The sequence below is a fragment of the Apodemus sylvaticus genome, chromosome 16 (assembly GCF_947179515.1).
Source record: "Apodemus sylvaticus chromosome 16, mApoSyl1.1, whole genome shotgun sequence".
In the NCBI taxonomy this organism is placed as follows: domain Eukaryota; kingdom Metazoa; phylum Chordata; class Mammalia; order Rodentia; family Muridae; genus Apodemus; species Apodemus sylvaticus.
Genome location: NC_067487.1, coordinates 38,586,484 through 38,604,147, shown reverse-complemented (window position 1 = coordinate 38,604,147; position 17,664 = coordinate 38,586,484). Strand labels below are relative to the sequence as shown.

The following is a 17,664-nucleotide window of genomic DNA, read 5'->3' as shown; positions in this document are numbered from 1 at the left end:
CACAATTACGCTGATACCAAAGCCACACAAAGATCCAACAAAGAAAGAGAACTTCAGACCAATTTCCCTTATGAACATCGATGCAAAAATACTCAATAAAATTCTTGCCAACCGAATCCAAGAACACATCAAAACGATCATCCACCATGATCAAGTAGGCTTTATCCCGGGAATGCAGGGTTGGTTCAATATACGGAAATCCATCAATGCAATCCACTACATAAACAAACTCAAAGAACAAAACCACATGGTCATTTCATTGGATCCTGAAAAAGCATTTGACAAAATTCCGCATCCTTTCATGCTTAAAGACTTGGAGAGAACAGGAATTCAAGGCCCATACCTAAACATAGTAAAAGCAATATACAGCAAACTGGTAGCCAGCATCAAACTAAATGGAGAGAAACTTGAAGCAATCCCACTGAAATCAGGGACCAGACAAGGCTGCCCCCTTTCTCCTTATCTTTTCAATATTGTACTTGAGGTACTAGCTCGGGCAATTCGACAACATAAGGAGGTCAAAGGGATACAAATTGGAAAGGAAGAAGTCAAACTATCATTATTTGCAGACGACATGATAGTCTACCTAAGTGACCCAAAAAACTCCACTAGAGAGCTCCTACAGCTGATAAACAACTTCAGCAAAGTGGCAGGTTATAAAATCAACTCAAGCAAATCAGTGGCCTTCCTATACTCAAAGGATAAGCAGGTTGAGAAAGAAATTAGAGAAATGACCCCCTTCACAATAGCCACAAACAGTATAAAGTATCTTGGGGTGACTCTTACCAAACATGTGAAAGATCTGTATGACAAGAGCTTCAAGACTCTGAAGAAGGAAATGGAAGAAGACCTCACAAAATGGGAAAACCTCCCATGCTCATGGATCGGTAGAATCATTATAGTTAAAATGGCCATTTTGCCAAAAGCAATATACAGATTCAATGCAATACCCATCAAAATCCCAACTCAATTCTTCACAGAGTTAGAAAGAGCAATTATCAAATTCATCTGAAACAACAAAAAACCCAGGATAGCTAAAACTATTCTCAGCAACAAAAGAAAATCTGGGGGAATCAGTATCCCTGACCTCAAGCAATACTACAGAGCAATAGTGTTAAAATCTGCATGGTATTGGTACAGTGACAGGCAGGAGGATCAATGGAACAGGATTGAAGATCCAGAAATGAACCCACACACCTATGGCCACTTGATCCTCGACAAAGAGGCTGAAAACATCCAATGGAAAAAAGATAGCCTTTTCAACAAATGGTGCTGGTTCAACTGGAGGTCAGCATGCAGAGGAATGCGAATTGATCCATCCTTGTCTCCTTGTACTAAGCTCAAATCCAAATGGATCAAGGACCTCCATATAAAGCCAGACACTCTGAAGCTAATAGAAAAGAAACTGGGGAAGACCCTTGAGGATATCGGTACAGGGAGAAAGTTTCTGAACAGAACACCAATAGCGTATCCTCTAAGAGCAAGAATTAACAAATGGGACCTCATAAAATTACAAAGTTTCTGTAAGGCGAAGGACACCATCAAGAGGACAAATCGGCAACCAACAAATTGGGAAAAGATCTTCACCAATCCTACATCAGATAGAGGGCTAATATCCAATATATATAAAGAACTCAAGAAGTTAGACTCCAGAAAACCGAACAACCCTATTAAAAAATGGGGTACAGAGTTAAACAAAGAATTCTCACCTGAAGAATTTCGGATGGCAGAGAAGCATCTTAAAAAAATGCTCAACTTCATTAGTCATTAGGGAAATGCAAATCAAAACAACCCTAAGATTTCATCTTACACCAGTCAGAATGGCTAAGATTAAAAATTCAGGAGACAGCAGGTGTTGGAGAGGGTGTGGAGAAAGAGGAACACTCCTCCACTGCTGGTGGGGTTGCAAATTGGTACAACCACTCTGGAAATCAGTCTGGCGGTTCCTCCGAAAACTGGGCACCTCACTTCCAGAAGATCCTGCTATACCACTCCTGGGCATATACCCAGAGGATTCCCCACCATGTAATAAGGATACATGCTCTACTATGTTCATAGCAGCCCTATTTATAATTGCCAGATGCTGGAAAGAACCCAGGTATCCCTCAACAGAAGAGTGGATGCAAAAAATGTGGTATATCTACACAATGGAGTACTATTCAGCCATTAGAAACAATGAATTCATGAAATTCTTAGGCAAATGGATGGAGCTAGAGAACATCATACTAAGTGAGGTAACCCAGACTCAAAAGGTGAATCATGGTATGCACTCACTAATAAGTGGATATTAACCTAGAAAACTGGAATACCCAAAACATAATCCACACATCAAATGAGATACAAGAAGAAAGGAGGAGTGGCCCCTGGTTCTGGAAAGACTCAGTGAAACAGTATTCGGCAAAACCAGAACGGGGAAGTGGGAAGGGGTGGGTGGGAGGACAAGGGAAGAGAAGGGGGCTTACGAGACTTTCGGGGAGTGGGGGGCTAGAAAAGGGGAAATCACTTGAAATGTAAATAAATTATATCGAATAAAAAAATATTTAAAAAAAGAAAAAAAGAAATAGGTGAAATCTCACAAAGAAATAAAAAGAGAGAAGGAAGGAGGGAGGGAAATGGGGTGAAGATAAAATCTCAGGTAATTAAAGAAAAGAATCATAGAAAGGGGATGGGAGCTTCTCGAGGATCCAGCAAAATGTAGACTTGGCTCGAGGTCCAGGAAACACAGTGGAAGAAGGAGAGGGTGCTAGCTACACCTGCCAATTTAAATAATTGAGACTATTGAAAAAAATGGCACTCAGACTAATTGTGTCAATAACCTAGAGCAAAGTTTGTGAGCAGGAGGTGGGGACATTAAAAACAATTTTTAATCTCAATTTCTAATAATTTTAAAAGTAACACAAAAAAGGAAAAGACCATGGTAGTCTAAGACATTCCTATTCCTTCGATGTGTAAGAGGTTTTGTCTACTGTTTCCTAAGCAAAGCAGTGCAATTTGTCACGCCTCTTTGTCTACTCCCACACTGACCAATCACTGCACTTGTAATGTTGAATGATTAGCATTTTCCCCAATGAGAACCTACAGAATTGGTCTGCCATAATGATCAGATGGCATGCGGAAAACTTAGTAGACAGACTCAGGGTTTCCACTATTGGCTGCCATTGATTTGGGGTTTTCTTGGCTGAATCACTTGGCTTTGAATACATTGTCACGAGGAGAGAAAAGAAAATGGTTTCTAACTGAATACATAACTCTTTCATTTTAATTCTTAATTTTCTTTGCTTCCATTCTCTTCCCTTACACTCACAAGCTCTCTTACTAATCAATTGCCAACAACATTACGCATTATAAAATTACAGAACATTTTATGTGATCTTGAGTCTCAGGCCCCTGTCAACATTTTGGAAGACTGATGGTTGCTGAAACACCTCAGGAACGTAACTTCCTAGTGTGTTAGTTTCTCAGTAGCTAATGTCCAAGTATGCCTTACAGAGGGCATAAATTCATTGTCTACCCAGAAGAAGACCTACGCACAACTTCCTAAAAGCACTTCATCCCCATCTCTAGAATAATCCCTTACTCCACAGGACAAGTAGAACCACACCTACTTTCTAAAGCTTTCTCTGCAGCAACAAGAGCTATTGCAACAATTCTGAATGTGGAAATCACTGAAAAATAATCCAAGACCATAGAAACTGCTGTGCTTAGAATTTCAGGGTTTCTGCTAATCTAAGCTAATTCTTTCAGAAGTCAAAGTTTCGACACAACATTTATTCTCTCAACAGTTTAAGTCACCGTTAGGGCTTTTGGACTGCCCAGCAGTATAAAGAAGGACTCTCTGGACAATCACACGATCCCCTTCTTATGGTGTGGGCCTTTTGTGTCTACAGCCATTCAGAGCTTGGGTTCCTGGGCATAGCTAGATCACTTTAAAGGTAAGTGACCTAATGATTTCTATTTCGATTCTGATTCTATTACTTCAAAATTATATATCGCATTTCCAAGAGACGCCCCCCATGTCAAGAGTGAAAGTACAGCCCTCAGACTATCAGTGTATCATTGTCTTTCCTTTGAACTAAGAAATACCTACTTTGCTTAAATCTTAAAAGAATCAAAAGTTCATAGACTTTGAGTGGCTTGTGAGTTAAACCAAAGAAAAAGAAAGAGCAAGCACACTCTTCAGCCAAGGTTAGCTGTGTGTCTGAACTCCCAGCCTACAATTAGGAGTGGTAAGTATCTTTTGTAGAGCCTCTGGGACACCCGTAGGATAAAATGTGAGCAATAAGAGGTTCAACAAGTCTGTAAACAGATGAAAAAGGAAAGATGAACATCGGAGGATCAACTGTAGCATCTGCTGAGATCTGTCAGGTCAGATGCACTGAACCGCCCTGAAGATATGTTGTTTGTGTGAGTAATGTGTACCCAAAGGTGATGGGGTGCCATGCACTTCCTTCTTAAGCAGGATTCTCTAATGCTCACAAAGCCATCTTCAATAGTTCAGCGAGACTGTTGTCTTCTGGAGAGGTCAAGAGGGTATAGCAATTACCAGAAAACTGCAAAAACAGCTGCTCTTCCACTGTGACCCCAGATTAGTAGATGTTTCTCAACTATTCTCAACAATTCTCTCTCCCCACCCCCTCTCCAACCAATCCAACTGAACATTTGTTAATTGATATTTCCATTAAAAATATGTGCCAATAAGCCAAATATTTACATTGACTATTAGCTACCCTTAAAGTATTTAAAGAAAGTATTTAAAGAAATTGAAAAATCAGCAAACAAGAAACTATTTGATAAAATTTGTAGAGCAATGATAGCAATAAATTAAAAAAAATAGTTCTCTGTTTGAATGACTATTCCTCTTTTAACATAAAATCACCTTTTTTGCCCTTAATTTATTTATCTTAGTGTTCAGGAAACACTCCCAGGGCCTTGTACATACATGCCAGTCAAACAGTTAAATACTATGCCACTAATTGACACCCAAACCCAGTAATTTTTCATCAAAACAAAAATGTTATAAAAGGAAAAGTTGACAGCCAGCTCTGTTATTAGCATCATCAAATAAATTTGGAGTCACCATCTTTTTTATATTATTGTCCAAATTTCCCCTAGCAGAGTTATGGCCAAATAACTGATCAGAATATTTTATGCAAGCTTTGCCCTGGAAACTTTAGTGATAACTCTGAAGAAAATCCACCTCTGATTTCAAACATCTGCAAACCAAGCAGATGGTATTTGCTGAGATCTGAGGCCTGATGATGTCACGTATTGCCAATTATCTCTACCATTCTCATGCTAAGTATGCGCCATTAAGAGTTTTCTTTTTACTATGTGTAGGGAGATTCTAGGAGTGTATGTTTCTGCCAAGAATGAGTCTTTAAGACTTGCAGCATTTACACGGATAAACCACCCAGATTTTCTCCAATCCCTCTCATCCCAAAAGGAAATATGAATTCCTTACCAGGGAGCAACCGTGAACAGGCAAGTTGAGTGGTCTATAAAGGAGAGCCCGTGTTTACTATCAAAATAAACTAGGGCTCCAGAAGCTTATGTGTTGGCTTAAAAGAGACTAGACAAAGAGCATGAGTAAGATCTTCAACATCTGCCTACCCTTTGCAGATAGTGACAATGGCTTCTATTTCTTTGTATCATGTTCACAGTCCAGCAGCATCAGATACACAAATGCAGGTAGACTGTCATTGATATTGAAGGCTGTATTCAACATGTGGCAGTGGGCCTGGTTGCTTTTATTCTAGCCCTTTCATCTGGTCTGTCAGATAAGGTAAAAGAGTTTAGCAAGGAAGTCCTCATTTCTGAGTCTATTGGAGAAACAATTCTGACACCCATCCTTTGCTTAAAGTGAAATCTACTGTTCTGTTGTGTTGTTGCTGACATATCCTTTTATCACAACTAAAAATTGTAAGCTCATTACATTAAAATATAATCAGAAAATAACCCTCTTAGGCAGTTAAAATAACTGTAATTCAGTAGGATAAGTTTGCTAGGGACATGCTTGCTGTCTCCATGGATGTGCATCTAAAGTGTACTAACACCTAATTACAGAGTTATGGCAATTGCTTATACAAAATCTCCACAATGATGATAATTGTTAAATGCAATTAGGGCATAAAACTGTGCCGCCAGCAATAAAGAAAAGAAATAGCCAGCGTTGTGGCCCAAGCCTGTAATTCTAGACATAAGAAGCCTGAAGTAAGATCAGAAGTTCCAGACCTGTCTGATGTAGCGTTAAGGGGGTTCAAGGCTAGAATGGGTGACTTGATAAGACCTTATCTCTAAATAGCAAGTCAAAGAAGTCCGGAGACATAAACAGTGGTAGAATATTTGTTTAACATGCATGAAGCCCTGGGTTGAATTTATACTACCAGAAAACAAAACAAAAATTAAGTACATACATTTTTCCCTATTAATAGGAAGGATCTTCAGAGTGCATTATGTCTTGAAAAAGCTAAGCAGTATTATATGACTTCTTTTGCTGTACATATTTAGAGTCTGTACATGCATACATATGTGTAGGGTGTGTTCATATATTTTTATTGACATAAAGAATTAAACTATTATTATTTTAGAGATGAATAAACTGAGACATAGAGAAGGTACACGGTGTCATTTCTTAGAATTACTATAGCAATTCCAAGAGCATTGTATAGATATTGTATGCATTATTAGAGCGTGTAATATCAAATTGTGTATGTCAGGAAGTAGTGGTGATTTTATAAATGACTCCCAGATAATCAAGGCTTCACAACACACCAGGAGAACACCTTCATCATATTTTTTATTCAGGCATTAGTCACGTAAAACTTCCTTGGACTCAGGGTAGTATAACTCTGGAAATCCCAATGCTCCAGTAATCTGATAATGAGTGTTGCTAGAAAGTTGGCAAAAGGATGCACTTCATTCAAGAGTCAAGTATTTTGGATGAGCTCTTAGCATACTGCCTCCATTGTATCTCTTTGAACTTCACTGTCAATGTAGAAGTGTAGTCTCTCTCTCTCTCTCTCTCTCTCTCTCTCTCTCTCTCTCTCTCTCTCTCTCTCTCTCTAACTTAAAATAGATTGTTAGCTAATCTAGATTTCCTTTTCCCCTACTCCTCCAAGTTCCTGCCTCCACTCCCAATCAGGTCCTCACCCTTTCTGTCTGTCTTCAGAAAACAGTCACCTTTGGAATAACAAAAGAAGAATAAAATAGAATTAATTCATTAACTAACTAAAATATGACAAAACAAACAAATAAGTAAAAGAATCAAAGGAAACACAAGAGATGTTGTGAATATCGCAGAATTTCATTAGGATTCATTGCTACACTTTTCCATTGGATATTTTCTTTATTTGCATTTCAAAAGTTATCCCCTTTCCCAGTTCCCTCCCACCAAACTCCCATCCCATCCACCCTTTCCCTTCTTCTCCACCCACTCCCACCTCCCTGCCCCGGCATTCCACTACACTCAGGCATCAAGCTTTCACAGGACCAAAGACCTCTCTACCATTGATGCCCCTACAAGGCCATCCTCTGCTACCCATGTGGATGAAGCCATGGGTCCCTCCTTGTGTACTCTTTAGTTGGTGGTTTAGTCCCTGGGAGCTCTGGGATGTCTGGTTGGTTCATATTGTTGTTCTTCCTATGGGGTTGCAAACCCTTCAGCTCCTTCAGTCCTTTCCCTAACTCCTCCATTGGGGATGCCTGGCTCAGTCCAGTGGTTGACTGCAAGCATCCATCTCTGTATTGGTCAAGCTCTGGCAGAGCCTCTCAGGAGACAACTCTATCAGGCTCCTGTCAGCAAGAACTTGTTGGCACCTACAATAGTGTCTGGATTTGGTGAATGTATATGGGATGGATCCACAGGTGGGACAATCTCTGGATGGCCTTTCCTTCAGTCTCAGCTCCACACTTTGTCTCCATATTTCCTCTTGTGAGTATTTTGTTCCAGCAGAACATTTGGTTTTTACCTCTTAGGTATCTTTCCTATCTAGTCTCAGATTCTTGGCTGCTCAGCAGTGTTGGGTATGGGTTCCATCTCATGGAGTGGGCCTTAACTCAAGTCATATTTTGATTGATTACTCCCACAAGTTTTGTGCCACTATTTTACCAGCATATCTTGCAGGCTCGTCAGTTTTGTAGATCAAAGTTTAATAGCTATGTTGGTGTTTATGTTGCTTCTTTGGTAGCCTGCAGAGTATCTTTTAATACCACGAATGTTAGTCTTCAGGAGCCATGAAGGCTCTAGGTAGTAGCTCAAGTTTTCCATGTTCAGTGAGTGTGTAGGTGTTGTCTTCAGCAATAGGGCTTCAATATCATTTTGTAGAAAGTCACCAATACCCTTGGCAATAGCCTGGGTTATTTAGGAATTCCTACAGGACCCCATTAGACAACAACCCAATTAGATATAACACATTTCAGATACTAGAAGTTTCATTTGGTCACGAGAGATGTCCAGTTGGACTTCTGTTGCCCCACCTCCCCAATATTTGCCAATTTAATTTACATCACCTTCACATATTTATATATTTTAGGAAGTTTATACTGCATTCAGTTTCCATATGACTTGTTAACTAGCCCTTCATTTTCCCTCCCCGTAATCCCTCCTTTGCCCCCTTCCCTTCTCCTCTCTGTTTAATCCAATCATTCCTGTCTCCCCTCCTCCCCCATTCATAACTATCTATTCTATTCCTTATCCTAGAGGACTCTAAGATGTATCACAGCTCTAACTTTCTATGAACCATCTATAAAGGACAAAGGCAGTGAACTCTCTTTAAAGTTTCCTGCAAAGTAGTCTAGACTGCTTCCCAAGTCTCCAGAAAGTGTGAAGAATTGAATGTACCCAGCATAGCATAAAATGAGTGGCTATTCTGAGAAATATATTATAAAAGTTTCAATATTTTGATGAGCTAAATGTCTTCCAAACACATACTACATAATTTATCTTTATTATCACTGGTTATTATACTATAATGAAGGTTATCACTCTGTTATTCTTTATCCTAAAAAATATTTTTTAAAAATCACACTTATATGAATTCACATATGAATTTGTGGATTAATTTGCCCCTTGAAACCTGGAGGAATGAAAGTGTTTTCTATAATCATATGAGTCTGGAATGTTCATATTTATCTATTAGACCTTTCTATTTCAGGGCCTGGGGATCGAGAAAGCATGGCCAGACATTTCACCTTGTGTCTCATCTTGCTGACCATACTGATTGACAAGAGTGAGACCTGTTTCTGTGACCACTACCCATGGACTCACTGGTCCAGCTGTTCTAAATCCTGCAATTCTGGAACCCAGAGCAGGCAGAGGTGGGTATGAGATATTCAAAATATTCTGAAGGATCTCAAGGATGGGATAAGAAATATCAAATAGATCTTATTGTGCAATGAAGAACAATTATATCTCAACTAAGAGCTTAGTATATTAGACAGAATGGGAGACCTATTTCACATGTAGTTGAAATGAAGTTTCTACTTTTGTTCTTTCTGCAAAATTCATAAAAAAGTCTATTAAGAATTTGTAGCCGGGCAGTGGTGGCACACACCTTTAATCCCAGCACTTGGGAGACAGAGGCAGGCAGATTTCTGAGTCTGAGGCCAGCCTAGTCTACAGAGTGAGTTCTAAGACAGCCAGGACTACACAAAGAAACCCTGTCTCAAAAGAACCAAAAAATAAAAAATAAAAAAACAAAAAATAATAATAAAAAGGAATTTGTATAGTGTGTTTATCTTTAATTTTTTTTAAGCATCACATATCTCTCTGCTTGCCTACAGTGAGTGAGTTAATTATATAGAATTTTATAGTTATTAAACAGTGCCAAACTGGACATCAACTAAACAGCATGGGTATTTGTTTGATGGTTGGCACAGTTGATATAGCACAAAAATTGTGCTTACTTGCAAGTATTTAATAATCCAGACATTTCCCAATTCAGACTCCTCACCTACACATCTTGCTTGTATCTGTTAGATTTTTCTGTACCCTTGATTTGTTCACATGATGGAGAGAAATTTAAATCCAACAACATGACTCTTCTGGTAAGGGGTCACACCCAAAGACCTAGATCTGTGTGATCTGAATGAAACGCAGACATGCCACAGACCATTAATCCCTCTGGCTATAATACAGACATAGCCTTAGTACATCTTTAAGGTAAAATTAGTTTGTAGAAGGAAGCAGCCGTGATTGAAAGTGGTGTCTAAATGAAGGGCAGAAAAAGTGACGAATCAGAGAATGATTTGATAGAATGAGTCAGAGATAGGATATGCCTATCTCTCGTGAGAATAAAACAGAAAAGAGAAGCTATGTAAGAGCACAGAGAGTCAGGCAGTTGGGAGTAAGTGCACTTGGGAGTCAGTGCAGTGGAGTGAAGTTCATTCATGAGTTCCTATAGTTCAGTGCAGGTCAACAGAGGCAGTTGAAGTCAGAGATTAAGGAGCCAGAAGATTAGAACAAATCGCCAGAGTTAGTTTGAGGCCAAGCAGAGAAAGTCAATAAGAAACTGAGGAAAACCATATTAAATCAATCCACCTGGGGAGGAGTATTGGGCCAGAACAGCTGAGTTGAACAAGCCAGCCAAAGTTCAGAAAGAACTAGAAAGAGTGAGCTTATTCATCAGTAAGCCTCCAAGACAATTACATCAGGCAAATAAAAGTTACTTTTAGAATGTGACTTAAGAGAAAAAAAGCGTATTTCACATTTATTTTACTATTTTTATTATTTACTTCTTTTAAAGAATTATTTTTAAAAAGTATTTTTCTCTATCTCATTAAATTTGCCAATTGACTTCCAATAAAAAGTCCACAAAGTATGGGAAGAAACTCCATTCCTCAAGAGTTCTTCCAGAGTTCTCTCTCTATGACGTCTATGATAATGTTATTATTTTTACTCTTGGTAGGTAATGCCACACAATACTCTATTACTGGTGTGAAGGCACTGGGAAAACACTGATTCCGAGTAACTTTTTCTCACCTTTACAGACAAATAGTAGTGAATGATTACTATCGGGAAAACTCATGTGATGAACTTTGTCCCAAGCAGCAGACCAGACTGTGCAACTTGCAGACATGTCCCATCAACTGTATCCTAGGAAACTATGGGCCATGGTCAGACTGTGACCCTTGCACTGAAAAACAGGTATGTAAGGCACAGGAGCACCAGAAAATCTGGGTCCCAAGTAAGTGCCAGTATCCCCTGGCAGATTCAATATCAGAGACGTGTTAAAAGTCTGAAAATAAACTGTCCTGATTTTTATTAGACTAAAACTGTGTTTAGTGGTGCTGGTTGTGGTGGGGGCAGTGGCGGTGGGGGTGGTGATGGTGACAGGGTTTCCTTTATATGAACTTTGCATATATGAACACCAAAAAGAAAGCCCACCTCTGATCATATCACCCTTACTGTATCTGATCTCCACTGATTGTGCCTCCTGAGACTTCTGAAAACAAAACTAAATGCTAAAAACTTCTGCTTTCATCCAGTGCTTAAAACCAAACAGAAGGAAAATATGTCAAAATCCTGCCTTTTTGTTTTTCCTCTAAACTCTGTCCACCCTTGAGAAAGTCCCTCAACTTGTTCACTTCTCCCAGCTGCAATATTTAATCAGTTCATAGTCATTCCTATAAAGGCCACATCATGTGACCAACATTAACCTCAGTCAGATTCTGTGTTTCCAACAGCTACACATTAGAGAGGAAATAGAAACTTTATTTGTAGAAGACAAACTCTGAGAACTGTGCTGGTTCCCTTAAGTCAATCATGCAAACCACATCCTACTTTATGTTTATAGACAGTGTAGTTCCAGTTCCTTATGGGGCTGAGTATTTTGATGGAGGATGTACCATAATTTAATATTGGATCTGTATTTTGAACTCAGGCTTTCCTGGAATTTAAGTCAGCATTGGCCAATTCTGTCATATTTCTACCCTCACTCTGAATTTTCCTCCTCACCAAAACGTGTCAAAGTGTGGAGAATATGTCAAACCAGTTTCTGTAGTGACTTTCCTATGCAAAAGAATCTCAAGATCCTTTCCTATTTATCCCTTGACACTGTCAGAGATATAAAAGGGCTGTTTTATAGCCCTCACACAGGAGACCCTCGGTAAACACTTTCACATTTGCAGTGGGTGTAATGTAGAAATCATATGATTTCAGAATGAGGGAAAGCCTTCTCATTTTTCACTTTGGGAAACTGAGGCATGCCAGGTGCTGATTTACTAAATAGATGCACTATAATGAAATTGGGGGAAAGCATTAGTACAGTCCGGGTACTGTCACCTTGGCAAAGATTACAGCTGTGACTGACAAGGACATCCTGGGATGGATTTTTACTTTTACTTTGACTTTGACCTTGCTTTGAAATTATTCACTCTGCTTTTCTTTCAGGTTAAAGTTAGATCTGTCCTGCGCCCAAGTCAGTTTGGGGGACAACCATGCACTGAACCCCTGGTGACCTTTCAACCATGTATCCCATCCAAGCTCTGCAAAATTGAAGAGATTGACTGCAAGAATAAATTCCTCTGTGACAGTGGTAATATATTCTGCTAAAATATTCAGTCTCCACTAAAAATACTGACTGCCAGGAAAAACTGTGAAAGAAAAGTCCTTCCCCATTGTAAGAATGGGGGGTGCTGTTGTTAAGTTATAAATTACCAAGACACTAGGATGTGAAATTAGCTTTCAAGGCATAATAATCTTGACCAGTTCCCTGATTCATTTGCTTACGTAATAGTGTTCAGAGCCCTATTTTGTTATAGGGGTGGAGAGGGAAAGAGGAAGATAAAGGAAAAAGATAGCAGCAGATTGTTTCACAAATAGATATTAACACACACAAATCTATAATGAGGATTACCCAAAAGTGATGAAGGAGATGGGGGCCAGGAAAATGGCTCGGTGGATAAAGTAGCTTGCATCCAGCCTCATCACATCAATTCAACTCCAAGCACCTGCATGATAGAGAGAACTGAATGTTCATAGTTGCTCTGTTCTCCACAGGTCTGGATGGCATGTACATGTGTGTGCACACATAAACATAAATATACACACACTCTAAATATAAAATAAATAAATAAATAATAAATGAGTACGTGTAAAACCCAGTTTAAATAAAAAGTGACAGGTTTTTTTTTTTTTTTAAGTATTGGAACAAGACTGATGAGATAGTATTAGGTCAAGTGAATCTTAAATAAATTTTCATGATTGGTCCCCAAAAGCTGCCCCTAATATCACAATAATTAGAAACCATGTTGGTTTAAATATTATCGACATTCAAGTATAATATGTGCTGAGATTTCTAAGAACTGATATTTAAGTTACATTATAATATAGCCAAATCTTAAATACTTTAATCACAGGTACTCATCTGTTAATTACTACCTCATTAACTGCTAGCACTTTGAACAGTTTAGATGTAATTTCTACCACTGCTTCAGCAAACATCCAAATGGCCAATGTTAGCTTTACAGTTGTCCGGTCTATCTTGTTGTCAGTCAACTGTCAAACCTCCCACATCAATATGTGAGCTTTTATCAACTCATACATATAAAAGCAAGGATATGCTCCAGTGAATCGTAGTTACAAAAATGAATGCATGTCACTTTTAGCATATGAGCCATAGTTTTTTAATCTACATAAATAACCGATTTGTAGTTATAAAAAAGAAAATAATTTCAGATGGATAAACCTAAAATCACTTCTCTGTACTAGCAAAATTTTAAATAGTAATTAGGAAGTTTTAAATTTTGCAGATAATTGACTTTAGATCTCAGAACTGAAATTCTTCCTTTCTTCACACTGTTCTTGGCCTTCATCTCTGCCAGCTTCTTTTAAATACAGATGAAAGTGTTAATGTCAGGGTTTTCCTAACCTAGAAAATGAGGGTAAGTTTTGAGTTCAGAGATATTGCTTTGTACCTTCATGGTGAGGTCACATCACAAATTAATGTGAGAGAGGAGATAATAAAAATCTTGCGAGAATGGCTGAGAATAATCTAGACTTGAACATTACATCTAAAATCCTAAAATCAAAAATTTCCATTGAAGTGCAGCTATTACAGGTTTTAAATGCAGTTATTATAGTGAATAACTGAGAGATGATATAACTGAGAGAATAATTCAGCAGATGATAAACCTGCGAAATTGAATGTAGAAGAGGTCAGTGTAGGTAAAACGTTCATGAACCTACAAAAGTCTTAGAGGCACACAGTGATTACTAATACACTATGGCTAATTTCAAGCAAGTCTGCAGCTGCAGATGCTGGATTCCAGGTCAATGTCCACAGTCACTGTTTAAGACTGGAATGACAGGTTGGTTCAGCCTCCCGATGAGCAACCAGAGTTCATTCCATGAGAATCTCATGGTAGAAAGAGAACCAAATCCTGCAAACTGTCAATCACATGGAAGAAAGAAAACCAAATCCTGCAAATTGTCTTCCGGTCTCATGGACCCGCCCCCTGCCCCCCGCCCTGTGACTGCTGCAGCATCACCCCTCCAATAAAAACTAATTAAGTATTGCAATATAAAATTAATAATTAAAACATCCAAATTAGCACAATGTCTGTAATTGTTGTTGAGCTGTTGTGTCCCTGAGCTCTGTGCTTCTCAAAACCCCTCGCCCCCAATGTCTCCATGACCCAGTTCCCTCTACCAACTAACTGATAACATCCCTGGCAGCAAAAGATAACTCATCTTTTCAGATTGAGTGATTCCATGCCCATTTTGATAAATTTTCTATTGAAAATGATATGTTACTGTACACTTCAAGAACCACCTACTATGAACAGGAATAAGATGTTGGATGGACATTGTTTGCCTGGTTTGAGATAATACTTAGTCCCTGATTTAACAAAGCCATTGTCCTGTCATAAACAGACTCATTCTTGCATTCCCACCATGGCACTAGTTGTAATACACTATGCCAGTTTATCTCTAAGGCTCTAATTTTAAACACTGAATAAAAAATTATCAGCCTTTTAGGAGTTTATAAAAATAATATACAATCACGATAACACAGTCAGTCTAATTTTAAAACAAAGGTGTATAGTGTCTAAATGACTACATGGTTCCAACTAGCAGTCCATTTTATTTATGATTTCAATTTTGTGATTACAGTCGCTCATGGTCAGCTACAGTCTGATATTTTAAATAAAAAAAAGTCCAGAAATAAATAATTTTCTCTTTTAAATTCTATGTCAGAATAGAACAAGAAAACCATATGTCACCCCACCATGTCCTTCCCAGGATACTGATCACCTCATTTTATAGTATTTCACAACATACACTGCCTGCCTGTTATGTCAGTTATAAGATCACTGCAACAGTCAGCTGTAGCAGCACACCTGTTCATAAACATTTATTTTACTTATTAATGATCTCAAAGTACAAGGGTTGTGGTGATGTCAATTTATCTGAGCCAAAAAGAAGCATGAACATCAAGGGGAAAGTTCTTGACTTAAAGAACTTAAGGAAATAGTATACTGAGGCTGCTTAGACCCAGGGTAGGAAAGCAGCTAGTGTCAATGCACTTGTAAAGAAGAGAAAATAAACTAGACTAGTATAGCTCTCACATCTCAAACTTCAGGGGTTCTGGACAAAACCTACGATGGATGCTTAAGATCTGAATTACATGGCTTTGTGCTCCCTGAAGTCTTAGACATGGAACGGTCTTATGAATTGTCCCCACAGAAAAGGGGGACAACTGAATATGTATTCATGGACCTTAATAAATTCTGCAACATTCAAACTGCTCTTCAACTTCCCACCCACACCCACACCCCACACCCCCACTTTGGTATAGGCTTCATTCATGCATTATAATGTCACCTCCTTCCTGCTTCTTATGCCATTGAGTTAATGTTGCCTGAAGTCATTCTCAGCTGTGTCCCACCTTGCCTATGCAATCCTTGTCCCCTATTACTAAACACTACTCAAAAGCTTTCTTGATTCTTTCATCTCAGCACTAGTTGGCAGGTCCCTGCCAATGTCCAGAAGTGTCAAAGCCTACCAAATGGCCCTGTGCTCCATGAGTATCCTTAGAGCCATCTAAGAAAATAGAATGCCTCTCTAAAAGGAAACACTTCCCTAAGCTGGACTTGTCTTCAATATGTTAGCACCAAAAACAGTACTTTTAAAATATGTCATAAGTTAAAATGGCACTCCTCTCTGTTTCAAGTTAAATAACCTGTTCTGTTCTCTTCTTTACCAAAAACAAGATTAAAAATTACATACAAGCAAAACTCCTAGACTTTATACATAACACTATAATGTACAGTTTCCTGAAAGTAACTATATGGTCTATATCTCAAAATTGACAGAAATCCCTTCCCATCTTTTAGTTCTTTCTGATTGTGATGCGCATAGCATGACTAAAATAGCACATAGGACAAGACTGTGAGTAATCTAAAGAGGGTTTTTTGTTTAAGTTCCCCCCATCAAGCATGTATTTAGTCTAATTAGTGATACACACTGTAAGGGAATCGTTGGTCAGACTTCTTAAGTTGGTAATTTCCAGTAAGAAATATAAGAGATGAAGGTTAAGTGTCTGGCTTCTTCCACACAGCTTAAAATTTTGGAGATTTGGAGATGTGTTGTTTGCACAAGTAGACTCCAAAAGTGGCCCCTGGTTCTGGAAAGACTCAGTGCAAGAGTATAGGGGAATTCCAGAACAGGGAAGGGGGAAGGGGTGGATGGAAGAATAGGGGGATGGAAGAGGGCTTATGGGACTTGCGGGGAGTGGGAACCCAGAAAAGGGGAAATCATTTGCAATGTAAATAAAAAAATGTTTAAAAAAAGTAGACTCCAAAAGTAGTTTTTTGTTTTAACACAAAAATAATGTGTTAAACTCTGCCATAGAAATCAAAACAAAATTCTGAACCTGCTACTACTAGCTTTCTTCAGACCAATATCTCTAGAGAACGCTCACTGTAATCTAATTTTAAAATTCTCTTTGAAGAAAAAAAGAAAATTCTCTTCTTGAAAATATACCAAAAGCAACTAAATAATCTTATAGTGATTCTTAGACTCTCAAGGCCTAAAGGTGATATCAATTTATCACTTTACTTTATATATTCCTTATACCTTGCCCTCAACATTCTCTTGATATTTAAATCATTTGTGTGTCGCCTGAATAAATGCTTTCCTGGCTGATAACATGTTGGCGGTGCTGTGGTGTGCTTTCTTGACCAGGGCGCTGTATTCCCAGCAAGTTAGAATGCAATGGAGAAAATGACTGTGGAGACAATTCAGACGAAAGGGATTGTGGGAGGACAAAGCCAGTGTGCCCACGGACATACACTCCCATCCCTAGTGTGCAGCTGATGGGCACTGGGTATGTAACATCCGTTTATGATTTTTGAAAGGATATCTTGGAAACGATGGGATGTTTATCAACAACAAAACTATAGAAAGTACACAAAGTAAGCAGCATGCTACTGAATGATGTTTGGGTCAATGATGAAATTGATCAGGAAAAAGAGAACATGGTTTATTTACACTTGTATGTATAAGTCAACATCTCAATAGGAAAAGCCATCTGGTTTTGGTGCGAGAGGGTAGGACAGGGTAAATAATGGAGGTAGGAAGGGGAAAGGAGAGGAAGGGAGGGAGAGAAATAGGAGCAGATAGAGACAGAGTCGGAAACAGAGAGAGACATGGAGAGACAGAGA

The 17,664-nt window shown here is 38.7% G+C and overlaps 1 protein-coding gene across 1 annotated transcript in view; it reads left to right on the top strand.

The window, feature by feature from the left end:
* The first annotated feature begins 3,754 nt into the window (after positions 1 to 3,754).
* C6 (complement C6) overlaps positions 3,755 to 17,664 on the top strand; it is a 66,359-nt gene continuing 52,449 nt past the window's right edge. The window contains exons 1-5 of the mRNA XM_052160136.1: positions 3,755 to 3,932; positions 9,153 to 9,315; positions 10,987 to 11,143; positions 12,389 to 12,533; positions 17,186 to 17,327. Coding sequence (XP_052016096.1) covers positions 9,173 to 9,315; positions 10,987 to 11,143; positions 12,389 to 12,533; positions 17,186 to 17,327 — 587 coding nt within the window. The 5' untranslated portion in view covers positions 3,755 to 3,932; positions 9,153 to 9,172. The remainder of the gene's footprint in view (positions 3,933 to 9,152; positions 9,316 to 10,986; positions 11,144 to 12,388; positions 12,534 to 17,185; positions 17,328 to 17,664) is intronic.